Raw genomic sequence first — 17,101 nt, 5'->3', positions numbered from 1 at the left:
TCCAGAAGTGCTGAGGGCCAGTGATTCCCCACCTGCCCTAAAGGGTTGTGCCCATGTTTTAGGGATGCTCTTGGATCCAGCACTTGTCACTAGGCCAGAGGCTCAGAGCACTTTTATCCTCTATGACTGATATACCAGCTGTTGTCTTATCTGGACTGGGATAGCTTTGCTCTGATAGACTCTTATTTGGATTACTGTTGCTTGTGGGGCTGCCTTTGAAAATGGTCTGGAAACTTTAGCTGGTGCATACTTGGAGGCCAAGGGACGCGGGTGGCACTGTGGGTTAAAGCCTCAGCGCCTAGGGCTTGTCGATCGAAAGGTCGGTGGTTCGAATCCCCGCGGCGGGGTGCGCTCCCGTTGCTCGGTCCCAGCGCCTGCCAACCTAGCAGTTCGAAAGCACCCCCAGGTGCAAGTAGATAAATAGGGACCGCTTACTGGCGGGAAGGTAAACGGCGTTTCCGTGTGCTGCGCTGGCTCACCAGATGCAGCTTTGTCACGCTGGCCACGTCACCCGGAAGTGTCTCCGGACAGCGCTGGCCCCTGGCCTCTTGAGTGAGATGGGCGCACAACCCCAGAGTCTGTCAAGATTGGCCCGTATGGGCAGGGGTACCTTTACCCTTTACCTTTACTTGGGGGCCATCCGCTTCCAGTCAATTTCAGGATCTAATTTACAGAGTTGGTATTCACCTTCAAAGCAGGGATGGGGAACTGCTATCTGAGTACTATTCAACCACAACTCTCATAAGCTCTAGCCAGCATGGTCAATGGTCAGGGATGATGATAGTTGCAACCCATCCTTGCTTCAGACCCTAAGCAGCATGAACCCAGGTTACTTGAAGGATTGGCTTCTCCAATATATACTGAGGCACTTTTCCAGTTGCCCCAACAAATGAGGTTTGGCTGGTACCTACCGGCCTTTAAGCAGTGACTCCACAGAGGAGCTCCCCGGCACCTATATTTTGCTCTTTTCTGCATCCAGTGGATCCCCTCCATTTTTATATTTCTAGTGCTTTTAAGATGATGATGATGATGATGATTTATTTATACCCTGCCCATCCGGCTGGGTCTCCCCAGCCTCTCTGGTTGGCTTCCAACAGGAGATTAAAAATGCATTAAATCTCTTGTGTTTCCTGTAGTTTTCCATTGCTGGTTTTAAAACTGACTTTATTCTGCTGCTGATTTTCCTCTGTTGTATTTATGTTCTATTTTAATATTTTGCTATTGGATGGTATGTAGATACTTGGGAGGCATGGGCTTTCCCACAGTAAGCTCTGGTCCCTCTCACAACCTGTGCCACAGCTTTTATCAGTGCAGCTGTTGGTGAGAGTGTAGGCATTCTTTCCGTTTACATTATCATTAAGAATCATTATGTCAGAAGAAGAAACAGGGAGGACACATTATAGGGAATAAAGGTAAAAAAAGGTAAAGGTAAAGGACCCCTGGCAGTTAAGTCCAGTCACAAACGACTCTGGGGTTGCGGCGCTCATCTCGCTTTACTGGCCGAGGGAGCCGACGTTTGTCCACAGGCAGTTTTTCCGGGTCATGGAGCCAGCATGACTAAGCCGCTTCTGATGAACCAAAGCAGCGCACGGAAACGCCGTTTACCTTCCCGCCGGAGCGGTACCTATTTATCTACTTGCACTTTGACGTGCTTTTGAACTGCTAGGTTGGCAGGAGCAGGGACCGAGCAACGGGAGCTCACCCTGTTGCGGGGATTCGAACCGCCGACGTTCTGATCGGCAAGCCCAAGGCTCAGTGGTTTAACCCACAGCGCCACCCACGTCCCTATTATAGGAAATAAAGATGGCTATTACCAATGTAATAATGAAAGAGATTGAAAGCACAAGTGTAGGGGAGAGATCTGGTGTGGTGGTGATGGCTGGTGTCAAAGTTGGATTGGGGAGACCGTGTTCCAGTCCCCACCCAGCCATGAAACTCCCTTTGGGCATCACCCTTTTGCAGCCTATTCCACCCTGCAGGACAGTGTTTCCCAACCTTGGGTCTCCAGCTGTTTTTGAACTACAAATCCCATCATCCCTGACCACCGGTCCTGCTAGCTAGGGATGATGGGAGTTGTAGTCCAAAAACAGCTGGAGACCCAGGGTTGGGAAACCCTGCTGTAGGATAAAGGGGAGGGCCGGAAGCACTATCGTTTTAGCAAGAGTGGGATATAAATCTAACAAACACAGAAGCAACATTTTCATGTTCACAGCAAGGCCTTGACCCATTTATAAATCAGATTTCAAAAAAGGCAGGGACTTCTCCATTATGTCGACCTTTTACAGTATTTAATGTACTGAAACTATAACTTAGTTTTTGTTTCAGTCATCACCAAAAGTATCTTGATGTTTGCAATTTCGGGACATGGCAAAAAAGTGTAAAAAGACTTAGCCAGAATGGCATGTCTACTATAATTTGTTTATTTACAGAGTTCTTTCTCTTTTAAAATGACGGTGGTAATCTTTTTTTTTTTACACTTCTTTAAAGAGCACCCTTAAAGAAGAAGCTGACTTGCGGTTCTGTCAGCTAACCAGAGAGTATCAAGCGTTGCAAAGAGCATATGCCTTGCTCCAGGAACAGGTCGGGGGAACCCAGGATGCAGAAAGAGAAGCAAGGGTAATTTTTTTTAATGTGGCTTTGCAAAAAATAAATTACAGGTTCTTTCAGTTAATTTGACATATGTTCAGTTTTGAAATGCCCGGGCTTTGCCTGTTTAACTCCTTTGCTCTGTCTGAATGCATGCTACCTGATTTTTTAAAAAAACACTTTTTACTTTTTACAGTTTTACCTTTGGTATATAGTCGCTCTTAGTTGGTATGGGCATTTGCATTTGCTTTGGAAACATCTCTTTTGTGCGGATCCTGACTTCAGAGTCAGATCCAATAAAATTACAGACTGGATCTCAAATTTGTTGCATTGTGGAATTGCCAATTTCAAGCTGTGAAGTGGATCTGAAAAGTCACTGAGCAACTTGATGTACAGTGGTGCCCCGCAAGACAAATGCCGCGCAAAACGAAAAACGCACAAGACGAAAGGGTTTTTCGGTTTTTGCGTCGCTTCGCTAGACGATTTTCCCTATGGGCTTGCTTCGCAAGATGAAACGTCTTGCGAGTTCTTGCGAGTTTTTTTCCTTTTTCTTAAAGCCGCTAAGCCGCTAATAGCCGTGCTTCGCAAGATGAAAAAAACGCAAGACTAAGAGACTCGCGGAACGGATTAATTTCGTCTTGTGAGGCACCACTGTATATGTTTGTAATATTTTTATCCAGGAAGTTTTTAATGTTTGAAGTTTTAACCTGTTTTTAATATTCTGATGGAAGCCCCTCAGAGTGGCTAAGGATACCCAGCCAAATGGGTGGGGTATAAATAATTTGTTTGTTTGTTTTAAATTTAAGGCAAAATGTTCCTAAAATTGCTTTATACTATCATCTAATAAGAAGAACAATCAGTATTTTAAGGTGATGCACTTCTTGACCTAATGGAGCTTAGAAATGTTCCAGTAAGTCCTGGTGCTGAAATACTGGGATTCCTCCTAGGTGGAACACAAAGCCCATCACCAGAAATCAGGTTAATCTGATTTGGGCAGCAACACTATTCCTTGCTAGGAAGGAGATTACCTATTCCTTGGTAATTTGAACCCTTTCCCATTTTACTTTGAAGCATGTTTTAAGGCAGAGTGTCCGTCAGCTTGATAACGCAGTTTATTGACATCCCCTTTAAATCAGACTGGACGATATTTATTCCCCATAATTCTTTTTCCATCATAGAATTGTAGAGTTGGAAGGGACCCCAAGGGTCATCTAGTCCAACCCCCTGCAATGCAGGAATCTCATCTAAAACACCCTGACTAACTTGGGTTTACTGCCAAACCCAACATAGTATTTACGGAGTGTCAATATAGTTGGCCTCCACTACCGCTTTCAAAACGGTTACTGATTTCGTTACTTAAATCCTACTGGAAATGCTGAGTTTTGCAATGATTAATTGTGCACAAAGGAAAGAATATAGTAGAACCTCCTATATCCCAGTTGTTACCACGATATCAGTTAAGTATTCTTCAAACTCTCTATTCAGACACGGGAACAACTACAAGTTGATCTTCTCAGGTGCCAAGCAAAAATTGAAGACTTGGAGAAAGCTCTGGTTGAGAGAGGACAGGTAAAAGACTCTCTTCATACTTTCCGTCAGTTCATTCTCTCTTCTGCATGCAGCGCTGCTCTTATCATCTTCATTGCTTCCTGGTACATTGCTGTGTTTGATGTACAATAGACGAAATGGGGAAAAACAATTGTATTAAATGGAATTATATGTACTGGAGAGAAGGCCTTAAAAGTAGTGAAATAATAAAAGCACATTAAGGTTGATATCCTTCCTAATACAGTCCAATAGCATCTTGAAGATTCCCACCAAGACCCTTACAGAAGAGAACTTCGACTGATGATGTCAGCTATGTATTTTCCATCTCCATTATGTAGTAGTTTAGGCATTTGCTCAAAACATTTGTGTTTGTTTTGTGTTGTCTTTGTAAGCAGGCAAATGACCCCCATGTTTGCAAACAGCATACTGTATTCCTTTATCAAAGAACACAGGAAGATTCTGTATCATACAGAAAGGTTATGACATACAAGCTTAAGACAATTCAGAATTTCTTAGTAACAACAGATCACAGATATAGAAGATTCCTTAGGAAGTTAGTTTTTCTAGAGCTCAAGTAAAAACTGTAGCTCTTCATTTTGCATATAAAGGTAAAGGGACCCCTGACCATTAGGTCCAGTCGTGACTGACTCTGGGGTTGCGGTGCTCATCTTGCTTTATTGGCTGAGGGAGCCGGCGTACAGCTTCCGGGTCATGTGGCCAGCATGACTAAGCCGCTTCTGGCGAACCAGAGCAGCACACGGAAACGCCGTTTACCTTCTCGCCGGAGCAGTACCTATTTATCTACTTGCACTTTGACATACTTTTGAACTGCTAGGTTGGCAGGAGCAGGGACTGAGCAATGGGAGCTCACCCTTTCGCAGCAACCTCAAAATGTGGCATGCACAGTTTTTATTTAGTGATGGGGGAAATCCATCATTTTACGAAGACTGCACACTAGATTTGTGGGGTCCATTTTATTCAGCCCCATTTGGGAGTTTGTGGACCCACAAAGGCCTACTTGTGCTCAGCACCCCTCCCATGCCCCCTCATGTTGTACCTTTGCTAGAGACGGGGGGCCATGTGGGTCAGACCTGTGCTGAGAAGGCCAGTGAGCCTAAGGAGGTATTAGACAGTACTGCAGATGTACAGCACTTCCAGGTTGGTTTGCTGTCATGGAAAGGGTCATTATTTTTAATGCCGAAGTACCCAGAGTATAGCCTGCAATCATGGCAGCCAGCACCTGGGTCCTCTCTAGTCCAGCATCTTCCCTGGCTTGGATTAGCACTTCTCCACTGCCTTCCATCTCTGGAAAGAATTGAGAAGTGGGGGTCAAGTGCCCTGGTCCTTGGGGAAGGGCAGTGTTCCTAGAGAGGCCTTGGCCACTGCCGTGCACCTGTCACACATTCTGGTGGCTTCCATTCTTCTGCTGACATTCAGAACAAGTCCTCCTGCTGCTGTAGCAGTAGAACACGGGTTAGAAGAGACCATGTCAGGCTCCAGGCAGTCTTACTGATCCTGGCTCAGCTCTGCTGCATTTGGGTAGGCAAGACTCAAACTTGCATATTTCCTAACAGAAACTAAGATGGTTTTGGTTCTGATTCCTTGCTCTTCTTACCTTTATCAGCTTTGGGATGCTATGTTTGCTGTCAAATGGTACATGCCATATAATTTTTTTAAAAAATCAAACTGTTAACATATAGGAAATGGCTGCCTTTGCGTGAGGGCCAGTTTAACGTTTTTGAGTGGAGGAGCTTCCTTGCAAACACCCTCAAGGTATTCAGTCCAAATGTACCTTATCTCTCCAGGGCTGCGGTCTGGGTGGTGGGTGGGACCCAGTTTTGCTAATTTACAGCAGGGGTCAGCTGTGTATAACTCAGTGGATGCCCCTAATGTCACTGAGAAGCACCTCTCCACAATTCCCAGAACAGTACAGCTTTTTTAAAAATAAAATAAAAAATATCATTTTATTTTGTCAATAAGGTAACAGGGAAGGGGGAAAAAACCAAATGTACACAAGCTCCACTTTTAAAAATAAAAAGGGAGTGTCTCTTCTGAAACATGGGGAGAAGTGACTGCACCAGCATTCAGTTTTCATTGGTAGCAAATCATTCTCACTGTGGGGCTTAGGGGCCACTCTGAGCTCTATTTTACGGCTAGCCTTTTCTTTATGTACTCTTGTATTAAGCTACGGAATGTTCCACAATTGTGAATGTCTCTTGAAGTTCCAGGAAAACACAAAACACTTTTTCTTCTTGGGGCATGGTGTATTTACTACTTAGTTCAGTACTAAAGTGAAACTGTTGATAAGCAGTTCTTCAAAATAAATTTTGTTTTGCAACTCATGAAGTTTTCTCGTGCATGATGTAATTTATTTATGTTTAGTAAAATGGTTGTTTTGCAGCAGAGCTAGTAGTATTATTTTATCATCAACGAAATGGCTGCTTTTCGCCTGAATTGGCAAGCAGTTGTCTTTATTCATGAAGAGATTTAAAATGCTTCAGGTTGTCTCCATCTCTTTAAAAATAGGAATGTTCCTCCCTATCATGAAATCACTTAGTGCTTTTCCTAAGTACCTTGCATACATGATCTCTGTTAGCTTTACAAAATAAGATAGACCGGTCTTGTCACCCTCATATTGTCAATGGCCAACACAAACTGTTAGACAGCTTGCCTAAGCTCAGACTTGACCAGGTAGTGTAACAACATATATGAAATAAATTAAAAAATTAAAAAATTGTCCAGTAGCACCTTAGAGACCAACTAAGGTTGTTCTGGGGATAAGCTTTCGTGTGTATGCACACTTCTTCAGATACACTGAAACAGAAGTCACCAGACCCTTATATATAGTGGGAGGGTGGGGTGGGGTTTTTTCAGAAGGGTAGTAGGAGATGAGTGATTGACTCATATATCAAGTATTTGGTAGCGCTCTTAAGTATGTGAGCATGTTCCTGTTTGCCCTGCTCTGAACGACTGCAGCTGCAATTTAGCTGAGAATCTGTACCTCTGTGTGAAGGTGTTACTTGTGACTATCATTTAAAGTCAGTACGTATGAGGCTGTGGAAGAGCTGAACTAGTGTTTGATGTCAGTAATGGCCTGGATGAGAGCCAGTGAATTGTCCTGTGAGTAGATGGTTCTCCAGTTCAGGGAGATGATAATCAGTTCTGGATGAAGTTGCACTATCGCTTAAGAAAGAGATTCACACCTTGGTAATGGCCCTCGATCTAAGCCCAGGTGACCTCTGTAGCACATGGTAGTACCTTTCGCCACCTTTCATAGGCAGATAGTCTGGCCATGATTATCCATGCTCTGGCAACATCCTATCTGGGTTACTCCAATGCGTTTACACACAGGGTTTCCTCTGAAAAAAGGCTCAGAAGCTTCGGTTAATGCAGAATGCAGCAGTCAGAGTTTTGATGGGCATTGCTCACATTGTGTATTAAATCTCTTCACTGATTGCATATTCATTTCTAGGCCCAGTTCAAAGCTAGTAGCTACTACTTAACTTTAAATACCTAATTGGCTTGGGACCCAAGGACTTAAAAGAGCATCTCCTCCCATACCTGCTTGCCCACACTATAATGTCATTGACCACAGCCTTTCTACAAACGCCACCTCCATTAGAGTAGAGGTTTGTTTCAGTGGGCAAACTGAAGGGCAAGGCTTTCCTGGCAACCCGGGCAGTGCAGTAAGCTTCCCTAGAGTGGTACACTTGAAGCCAATTTTGCTGCTTTGATGCTGTGCAGTAACTTCTGTTCACCCAGATAAATTCAAATCTCTTGATTTTGAATTCTACTTTTATATGTTCGTTGTTTTGCATGCTTTTTTATTATTTTGTAAATGTCTTGGTCATTGACAAGTTGCAGTGTATATGATTTTTAAACATAAGTAAAATACATTATAATTCTAAAAATTCTTTGCAGGACTCCAAATGGATAGAAGAAAAACAGGGGCTTATCAGGACAAACCAAGAACTGCTAGAAAAGGTGGGTGAAATAAATGGTGGCTTCAATGTTTCCAGAACTGATTACAACAACATCCTTTGTGGTGAGTAACTCAAGTTTTTACATTCATAGTTTTGTTTCCTAAAAGTATGTGATTAATACAAACACTGTTTTTGTTTATTAAATTCCTGTCCTGCCCTTTCCTCAAAGAAGCTGGGTTTCACTAGCCAAAATGAAACTATTAAGAGCCTTCAAGGGGAAAAAATATATAGCATGTAGTAGGCAGTAAGGGAGAGGATAACTGAATTGTTTTAATGATAAAACTCTTTGGGTTCAGTCAGTCAACCAGCTGCAAATCCACCTAACAGTTACCTTGTTCAACTACAGTGGTGCCTCGCAAGACGAAATTAATCCGTTCCTTGAGGCTGTTCATATAGCGGTTTTTTCGTCTTGCGAAGCAAGCCCATTGACAGCTTAGCGGATTAGCGCTACAGCTGTCAAGCGGCTTCCAGCGATCAGCTGTTAAGCGGCTTATCAGCGGAACAGCTGATAAGCGGCTTAGCGGCTTAAGAAAAGGGCGGAAAAAGCGAAAAAAACCCGCGGGGGGATGCAAGATTTTTTTCGTCTTGCGAAGCAACCCCATAGGGGAATTCGTTTTACAAAGCGCCTCCAAAACGGAAAACCCTTTCGTCTAGCGGGTTTTTTGTCTTGCGAGGCGTTCGTCTTGCGGGGCACCACTGTACCATTTTACAAGCTTCCTCACGAGAATATCATAGGAGACTTTGTCCAAATCTTTACTGAAATCAAGATACACTGTGACCATGGCATTCCCCTAATCCACCAAGTTTGTAACTCCATCAAACAAGAAATGAGATTAATCTGGCATGACTTATTTTTGAGAAACCCATGTTGGGTTTTGGTAATCACAGCATCTTTTTCTTAGTGCTCACAGACCGACTGTTTGAATTATCTGTTCTAGGACCTTTTCAGGTATTGACGTCAAGTTCATAGGTCAGTGGTTACCTGGGTCTTCTCCCCCCCCCCCTTTTGAAGATGGGGACAACATTTGCCCACCTCCATTCTGCAGGGGCGCTGTGGGTTAAAGCCTCAGCGCCTAGGACTTGCCGATCGAAAGGTCGGCGGTTCGAATCCCTGCGGTGGGGTGCGCTCCCGCTGCTCGGTCCTAGCGCCTGCCAACCTAGCAGTTCGAAAGCACCTCCGGGTGCAAGTAGATAAATAGGGACCGCTTACCAGCGGGAAGGTAAACGGCGTTTCCGTGTGCGGCTCTGGCTCGCCAGAGCAGCGATGTCACGCTGGCCACGTGACCCGGAAGTGTCTCCGGACAGCGCTGGCCCCTGGCCTCTTAAGTGAGATGGGCGCACAACCCCAGAGTCTGTCAAGACTGGCCCGTACGGGCAGGGGTACCTTTACCTTTACCTATTCTGCAGGGACCTCACCTATTCTCCAAGAATTCTTAAAGATTACAGACAGAGGCTCTGAGATTACATTCGCAAGCTCCTTTGGTACCCTTTGATTCAGCTCATCAGGCCCTGGAGATATGAATTCCTTTAAAGTAGCCTGGTGTTCCCTTACCACCTCTTTTCCTATCTTGGGCTGCAGCTCCCTCCTAACATCATTTATTCTGTTATCACCAGGTTGGGCATTGCTTTCCTTTTAGGCAGAGTAGGTGTTGAGTAGTTCCGCCTTCTGTCTGTCACCCAATAGCATTTCTCTGTCTTCTCCATGCAGAGGACCTACCACTTTCTTATTCTTCCTCTTGCTTCAGACATAACTGAAGAAACTTTTTTTATTATTTTTAATCTCTCTTGCAATCCTGAGTTCATTCTGAGCTTTAGCCTGCCTGACCTTCCCCCTGTAACTGTTGGGTACTCATACATACTCCTCCTTTGTGATTTCCCCTTTCTTCCATTTCTTATACATGCCCTTCTTACATCTCACCGCACCTCACCTCATCTCATCTGTAAGCTCCCTATGCAGCCACACCAGTTTATTTAGATGCCTCCCACTTTTCTTTCTTGTTGGAATTGCCTGTCTTTGTGTCTTCAATATTTCATTTTTAAGAAACTCCCATCCATTTTGGACTCCCTTCTCTTTCAGTATTTCTGACTGTGGAATCTCACCCAGTAGTTCCTTGACCTTTTTGAAATGAACCTTCTTAAAGTCCAAATGCATGCCCGACTACACTCAGGTTTCCCTTGCCCCTCTATATCATGAAACCCAAGATGACATGATCATTTCTTCCCAAAATTCCAATACTTCCACTTGGTCAATCAGTTCCTGCCTGTTGGTGAGGACCAGGTCCATAATCTTCTTCCACCTCCTGGGAAAAGAAAGTCAGCAAAGCAATGGAGGAATTTGTTGGACCTTACTTTCTTGGCAGAGTGAGTTCCAACAGATAGGGGTAGTTGAAGTCTCCCATGATTACAGTTGTTGCCGGCAGCATCTGTATGTCTCAAGAGACAATGGAGTGTGTCTCGGGGGGTGAAGTTAAACTGCTGGAGAATCGCCCTGCTTGCTATGGCTGCAGCGACTGGTAAATCGTAACAGCTGCCTCATGTGTTGTTTTTGCAGTGTTAGCAGCACCAAATTGGCTTCTTTGGGGTGCAAGCCTGGGAAGTATGTATGGTGGTCCTGGGCTGCTAGATCTCTCCTGCTTGAGGTTTTTAAGCAGAGGTTGGATGACCAGCTGTGATGGATGTTTTAGCTGAGATTCCTGTATTGTAGGGGGTTGGACTAGATGACCCTTGGGTCCCTTCCAACTCCTAGGATTCTATTAATTCCTTTTTGAATGTTTGGTAATTTGCTGCAGGAAGGCATCACCCAAGTCTTCAGTCTGGCTTGGAGGTCTGTGTTACTCCTCTCTTCCTGTTTGGTCTGTTCCATTTGAATAGGTTATACTCCTCAATTTCTGCATTCTAGTCATGAATCTAATCCCACCAGGTTTCAGTAAAGCCTATTAGGTCATCTTTGCCATCCTGCATTAAGAATTTCAATTTGCCTTGCACATTTCCCATACTCTGTGCATTAGTACCGAGACAAGTGAAGCCATGAGTCATTCTCTACAGATGCTTCCGACTTATAGTTTCTAGTCCTTTAGCAGGTTTTTGGAGTACTATCTCAGTTTCCTGTGCATCAGTGAAGCAGTTATCCCCAGTACCAGGTGTCCCCCTGTTGTTTGTAGTATTGTCTCCCTCCTGCTCAGGATTTGTTTTAAAGCTCTCCTGATCAGGTTCAGTTCTTGTTGGAAGTAGGCAAACAGGATATGAAGACAATAGCCCTCTCTGGTAGATCACTTGGCAGCTCATATTCAGTGACTTGCTGTTTCTCACCATAGAGTTTGCATATACCCATCCTGACCATTAACTAGTTTCCTCTATTCCAACCACTTGCTTTTTAATGGCTCACTCCTAACTGCAGACTATTTGTGAATTAAAAGCATCCGTCCCAATACAGATCCTCAGGAACTTCACTTCCTGCATCCTATCATTGTAAGAACGTTATAAGAACTGTCCGATTAGTCCCAATACCTGCTTCCAAATACCTGATCCATAAGATGACCTTTGCTCTTATCTCATAACTGCTAAGTTTACTTGGGAATCTTTGGTGAGGGACTTTGTCAAAAGCATTTTGAAAGTACAAATATGGAATATCCACTTGATCACCCTTGAAGAACTCTAAAACTTTACTGAGACAGGACTTACCTTTGCAAATACCACTTTGGCCTTGTTCTTCTATATTCTTTATACTTTTATTTTTAAGCACGCTTTCCACCAATTTACCCAGGACTGATGTTAAGCTAGCCATCCTGAAGTTTCCTGGATCCCATTCCCATTCTAAAACAAATCTTGCTGCATTCCTTACAGGGGGTATTCATGGGCTGACTTTTTTAAGGAGCAAAAACCTTTAAAATGCACACATTTTACAGAAAGGCTTACAAGGTTGTCCTAAGACTGCCTCTTTATTCCTTTTAGCATTTTTAACATTCTCAGCTGCTTTAAACATGGTAAACAAATACCTTTAAAGGGGCTTCCAGGAAGTGGCCGTTCCATTGTAATGTGCATCCCCTCCCTGTGGAATTGTGCTGGGGGGGAGGTGGCTGCCTCCATCTGCACATGAGGGTGTTGAAATGTGCCTAGAGACGAAAGAAGCCTCTAATGACTATTGTTCGGGATCCCCAAACTAAGGCCGAGGGACTCGTTTATCCGGCCTATGGTGACCTCCGCCGCCCGCTGTTACCAGCGCTGCACTGCGCGGCTGCCCACTTCCGGGTTGGAGGAGCACCGGAAATAGCTGGTCACATGGGCAACCGTTATTTCCGGTGCACATCCGGGTCGGAGGAGCACCGTGCACATGCACACAAGCTATTTCCGGTGCTCCTCTGACCCGGAAGTGCGCCAGAAATAGCATGTGCGCACGCATATGGGCACGCGCTTCCCCGCCCTGCCGCACGATCGGCGCTGGAGACACTGGCCCAAGGCACAATAAGTTTGCTGACTCCTGCTATTGTTGGTACAGTACATAACATTCTGTGGTGAAAGGAATCAGCATGTGTTTTGCACCAAATTTGACCTTTATGGAGAGCCTTACCTCCAGTAGTTTTTATTTCAACATGTTTAGTGGCTGTGCAGAATCCATGACCACAATGACCCATGTTTTCCCAACTAAATGTCAGGAAGAACTTTCTGTGAGTAAGAGCTGTTTGACAGGGGAACAGACTCCCTCGCAAGGTGGTGAAACTGAGAGTACTTTTCCTTGGAGTTTTTTGATCAGAGGTTGGATGGCCAGCTGTCAGGGATGCTTTAGTTGAGATTGCTGCATTTCATGAGGTTGGACTAGATGAACTCTTACCATTCTGTGAATCTGTTTGCCAAGTGCTGCTGAACTGGCATGGAATCCTCCTGTCACAAGGTGTTCATTTCTCTTAAGAGCTATTGTCTTGCTCAGCCTAAGTGGGGCTGGCTTCTGGAAGATCCAAATTTGCAAGCCCACACTAGTGACTTTTTAGAACTTCGTATGATAGAATTTGGGATGCAGGTGGCGCTGTGGGTAAAACCACAGAGCCTAGGACTTGCCAATCAGAAGGTCGGCGGTTTGAATCCCCACGACGGGGTGAGCTCCCATTGCTCGGTCCCAGCTCCTGCCAGCCTAGCAGTTCGAAAGCACGCAGTTCGAAAGAGTGCAAGTAGATAAATCGGTACCACTCCAGCAGGTTCCGTGCGCTGCTCTGGTTCGCCAGAAGCGGCTTAGATATGCTGGCTACATGACCTGGAATCTGTACGCCAGCTCCCTCGGCCAATAAAGCGAGATGAGCACCGCAACCCCAGAGTCGTCCGCGACTGGACCTAATGGTCAGCGGTCCCTTTACCTTTATGATAGAATTCACTCTTGCATTTCATTAAGAGTTCCCCCCCCCCAGTGGCTTTCATTTCTTTTGCATGCTATAAAGATGTTTGCAAGAATGTATTCTACTTCTCCCTTGGCTCATAGGTGCATGATACTTTTCTCTTAGATCTACAAGATAGAACAAGAAGAAGATCTGCTGAAGAATGAGATGCAGGATGCCAAAGACCAGAATGAGCTGCTGGAGTTCCGAATCCTTGAGCTGGAAGTAAGAGATTCTCTGAGTTGTAAACTCACAAATGGAGCAGAACATGTCATTGAACCCAGGCTGAAATACGTATGACATCCATTAGCATCCATTGCATGTCTAAGGGAAAACTAACTGGATTTTCTGAAATCTGCCGCGATGTTGGGGCAATGAATATAATGCCTCTGCCTTAATGTAGTTTTGGAGAGCATGCTCACTAATTTTGCAAAACTGTAACATAGACAATATGAATATTACATATAGTTTGTTCTGGCCAATAAATTTTTTTTCTGTGTTTCTGTCTTTTTGTTTGTTTCATTTCCATGACTGCTCCTTTCTTGCATGTGACATTATCTGATACACATACTACCAACTCCCAGCTGGAATTATTTTAATTAACACATCTCTGTGCATTCTGCATGAAATCAAACCTTAGGCTGTGACACATCCTTCATCTTAATATTTTTTTTCTTAAGTTTACTTTGTCAGTTTTAAAAGGGAAATTTCTACAGAACTTCTCTTATTTTATGGGGAAAAAATATTTACATAAATCTGTTAATGAAGTAACGATGCAGTTTAAAATGAAAGAATCTTAAATAGAAAAAAATATGGTTACCTGAAGAATTTGCATTTTCTTAGCACATTAATTCAGTCTGGTTCCATTGTGTTAACGGAGTGGATGATATTGTTGCTACATTTATTTTGTTTTAAAAAAATGCTCCGTTGTAATGGGAGGGGTAAGACTGTTGCATTTTCATACCCATGTGCAGTACATAAACCTAACTAAAAGATCGTTAACAAAAATCATGTTCATTAGGCTATTTGTAATTTCATCTACTGAATATCTCAGAACTCTTGGCATGCACAATCTTCATTCCGCCTCATTCCACCTCAGCCTCACTTTGGAAATGCTTTTGTTCTGCATATTACTTAGCTATCAATCTTGTTTGACCTGTTAAAGCAGGGGGTGGGCAAATCTCCATTTCTGTCGAGGGCCATGCTCCTTCAAAGACAAGCCGCTTGGGGCCAGAACCAAAAGTGGGTAGAAGAACTCTTTCTCTCTCTCTCACCCTCTGCTCTTCAGCTGGCAAGCCACTGGCAGTAAGGATAATATGCTTTTGCCAGAGGTCTGAACTGAGCACTTCTAGTGTTGCAGAGGGCTTTGGACATCAGGATAAGGGTCCTATCATCCAGTTAAAAGGATATTTGGTAGCAGGGCTATGGAGTACCTTCAGCCAAAATAAACAGCTGCGGGATAGATGGGCCAGTGTGCCTGGCAGGAGGATACAGAAGCACCGCAGGTATATTTTGCAAGCTATGAAAATTAGCTCCTCCTTGACATCTTGGAAATTCAGCTGTGGATGGAATAGACATGAAAATGAAACCAATGTTTACACTGATTTTTTTACTTCCCCCTTTGCTTTTGCTCACGCCCAGTGCTGGAAGGGTGGTGAAACCTGTGGCCTTCCAGATGTTGAACTCTTAAGTCCAGTCAGCATGCAGGACCACAGGTTCCCGATCCTTGCCTTTCTTTATGGGCTCGCCTATCTAATAGTTAGATGGTTGGATAATGAGCTGGGAGACCAAGGTTTGAATCCCCACTCAGCTTTCCTTGAAGATCACTGGCCAATTTTGGGCCAGTTACAGTCTCTCAGCCTAACCCACCTCACAGGATTGTTCTGAAGATTAAATGGGGAGGTGAGACTCAAGTACACCACCTTGAGTCCCTCTCAGGAAAAGATGGTATATAAATGGAGTAAATAAGAATAAGTCAAAGGAGTGGTGCTATCCAGAGACCATTTGCTGCACTACATGGTTGGCAGATCCAGTGCGGGATGTCAAATTAGTCTATTCGTTGGAAATGCCATTAAAGAAACCCTTGTTTCTTTCTGGGTCTGTTTTTGTTACACATCCAGGTGCCATTTACTCTCTTCTCCTCACCATTTTGTGTTTGCTGGTATCCATGCCACTTCACTTCTCGCCTCATAACTGCTTGTGCTCTCTTACCTCTTCCAACCATTACCCCTTTAATAATTTTGGTTGAAAAGTAGAGTATAAAAAAATCCTGAAACCACCTAAGAACACCATCTATTTCCATTTACAGATAGGTAGCTGCGTTGGTCTGCCATAGTCAAAACAAAACAAAAATTCTTCCAGTAGCACCTTAAAGACCAACTAAGTTAGTTCTTGGTGTGAGCTTTCGTGTGCATGCACGAAAGAAGAAGTGTGAAGAAGTGTGCATGCACACGAAAGCTCATACCAAGAACTAACTTAGTTGGTCTTTAAGGTGCTACCGGAAGGAATTTTTTTGTTTCATCTATTTCCATGTATAAGGAATCCTCCTTTGCAGCAGCTACTACCCTCTGAAAGCTTAAAGGTAGCCTCACACGGCCTTTGTCTTCCCATCTGTGGACTGCACTGGATATATTTGTGGGAGGGGTTCAAATGCATAATGTAAATTGAACCCAAAGTTGTTCAAAGTGCTCTGGCATCTAGTGCAATAAATCCACTTCGAAAAGAAGCAGACTTTAGGAAAGTGATAGATATGCATTGAAACGTGTGGGGTGAGCAAATAATCACCGGGTGGATATACAAACAATTCAGAATGAAAATCGGACGTAATAAAACCACCACATGTCTTCTGCAAGCAAATCAGAATGAACGCCCAGTAAATAGGTTGTCTGGAGGAGCCTTCAAAACTGCTATGTAATTAGGGCATATGCTGCAATCACGCCATTTGTTTTCATCTATGAGACCTAGATGCTTTTGAAAAACCAAATCAAAACCCAAAAGTTGATGCTTATATTTTAACAAGAGCGATTCATACGAACCTCATTCAAACAGTGGTTCCTGTGGTTAAGCAGTCACAATGTAATGCCATTTGAGTAATTTTTTGTTACCATGCAGTCAGTTGAAAGGTGATTTACTAGAGCCATATATCACAGTTGTGTATATACTGGTCCCTTGATTCCTCAGCAACACTGCGGATCTTGATAAAAAAAAAAAGTTCTGAAAGATAGTTTCTGCTCTAATTGTGGGAAAGCTCCACAAGTTAACTTAATACTTTTTCTGCAACATGAGCAGTGTTTGCCTCTACAAGATAGTTCTTATTTTTAAAGCAAAACTAAATTGTTTAAAGCAGCCACTTTTCGTTTCAGTGTCTCTCCCTCTTCCATTCCTCAACTGCCTCATGAGAGAGAGAGAAAGAGCACAGAGCTCTCAAATATTCCATAGTATGTTTTTCAAACCTCTGCAGTTGTTTAAAACTGCCATTTCCCTCTCAGGTTTCTACATCCATACTGTGGTCACACCTTGCTTTAAACCACCACTTCCCCCATCTTCCCAATGTTCTTGCTCCCATTCCATGATCAGAGCCCTGGTGCAGTCTGCGTCCCCCAACCCCACCAACTTCATGCA

The 17,101-nt window shown here is 43.8% G+C and overlaps 1 protein-coding gene across 5 annotated transcripts in view; it reads left to right on the top strand.

Annotated features, from left to right (window-relative positions):
• The window catches only part of JAKMIP1 (janus kinase and microtubule interacting protein 1), an 86,033-nt gene that overhangs the window by 45,011 nt on the left and 23,921 nt on the right, over positions 1–17,101 (top strand). For all 5 annotated transcript variants that reach the window (XR_014171777.1, XM_081925590.1, XM_081925589.1 and 2 more), the window contains 4 exons: positions 2,488–2,616; positions 4,072–4,155; positions 8,056–8,118; positions 13,607–13,705. Coding sequence is in view for 4 of the 5 variants with exons in the window: in XM_081925590.1 (XP_081781716.1) it covers positions 2,488–2,616; positions 4,072–4,155; positions 8,056–8,118; positions 13,607–13,705 (375 nt within the window). In the remaining variant the exon portion in view is untranslated. The remainder of the gene's footprint in view (positions 1–2,487; positions 2,617–4,071; positions 4,156–8,055; positions 8,119–13,606; positions 13,706–17,101) is intronic.

The sequence above is a fragment of the Podarcis melisellensis genome (genome assembly GCF_964234715.1).
Source record: "Podarcis melisellensis genome assembly, chromosome: 9".
In the NCBI taxonomy this organism is placed as follows: domain Eukaryota; kingdom Metazoa; phylum Chordata; class Lepidosauria; order Squamata; family Lacertidae; genus Podarcis; species Podarcis melisellensis.
This window is presented reverse-complemented; position numbering and strand designations above follow the sequence as displayed.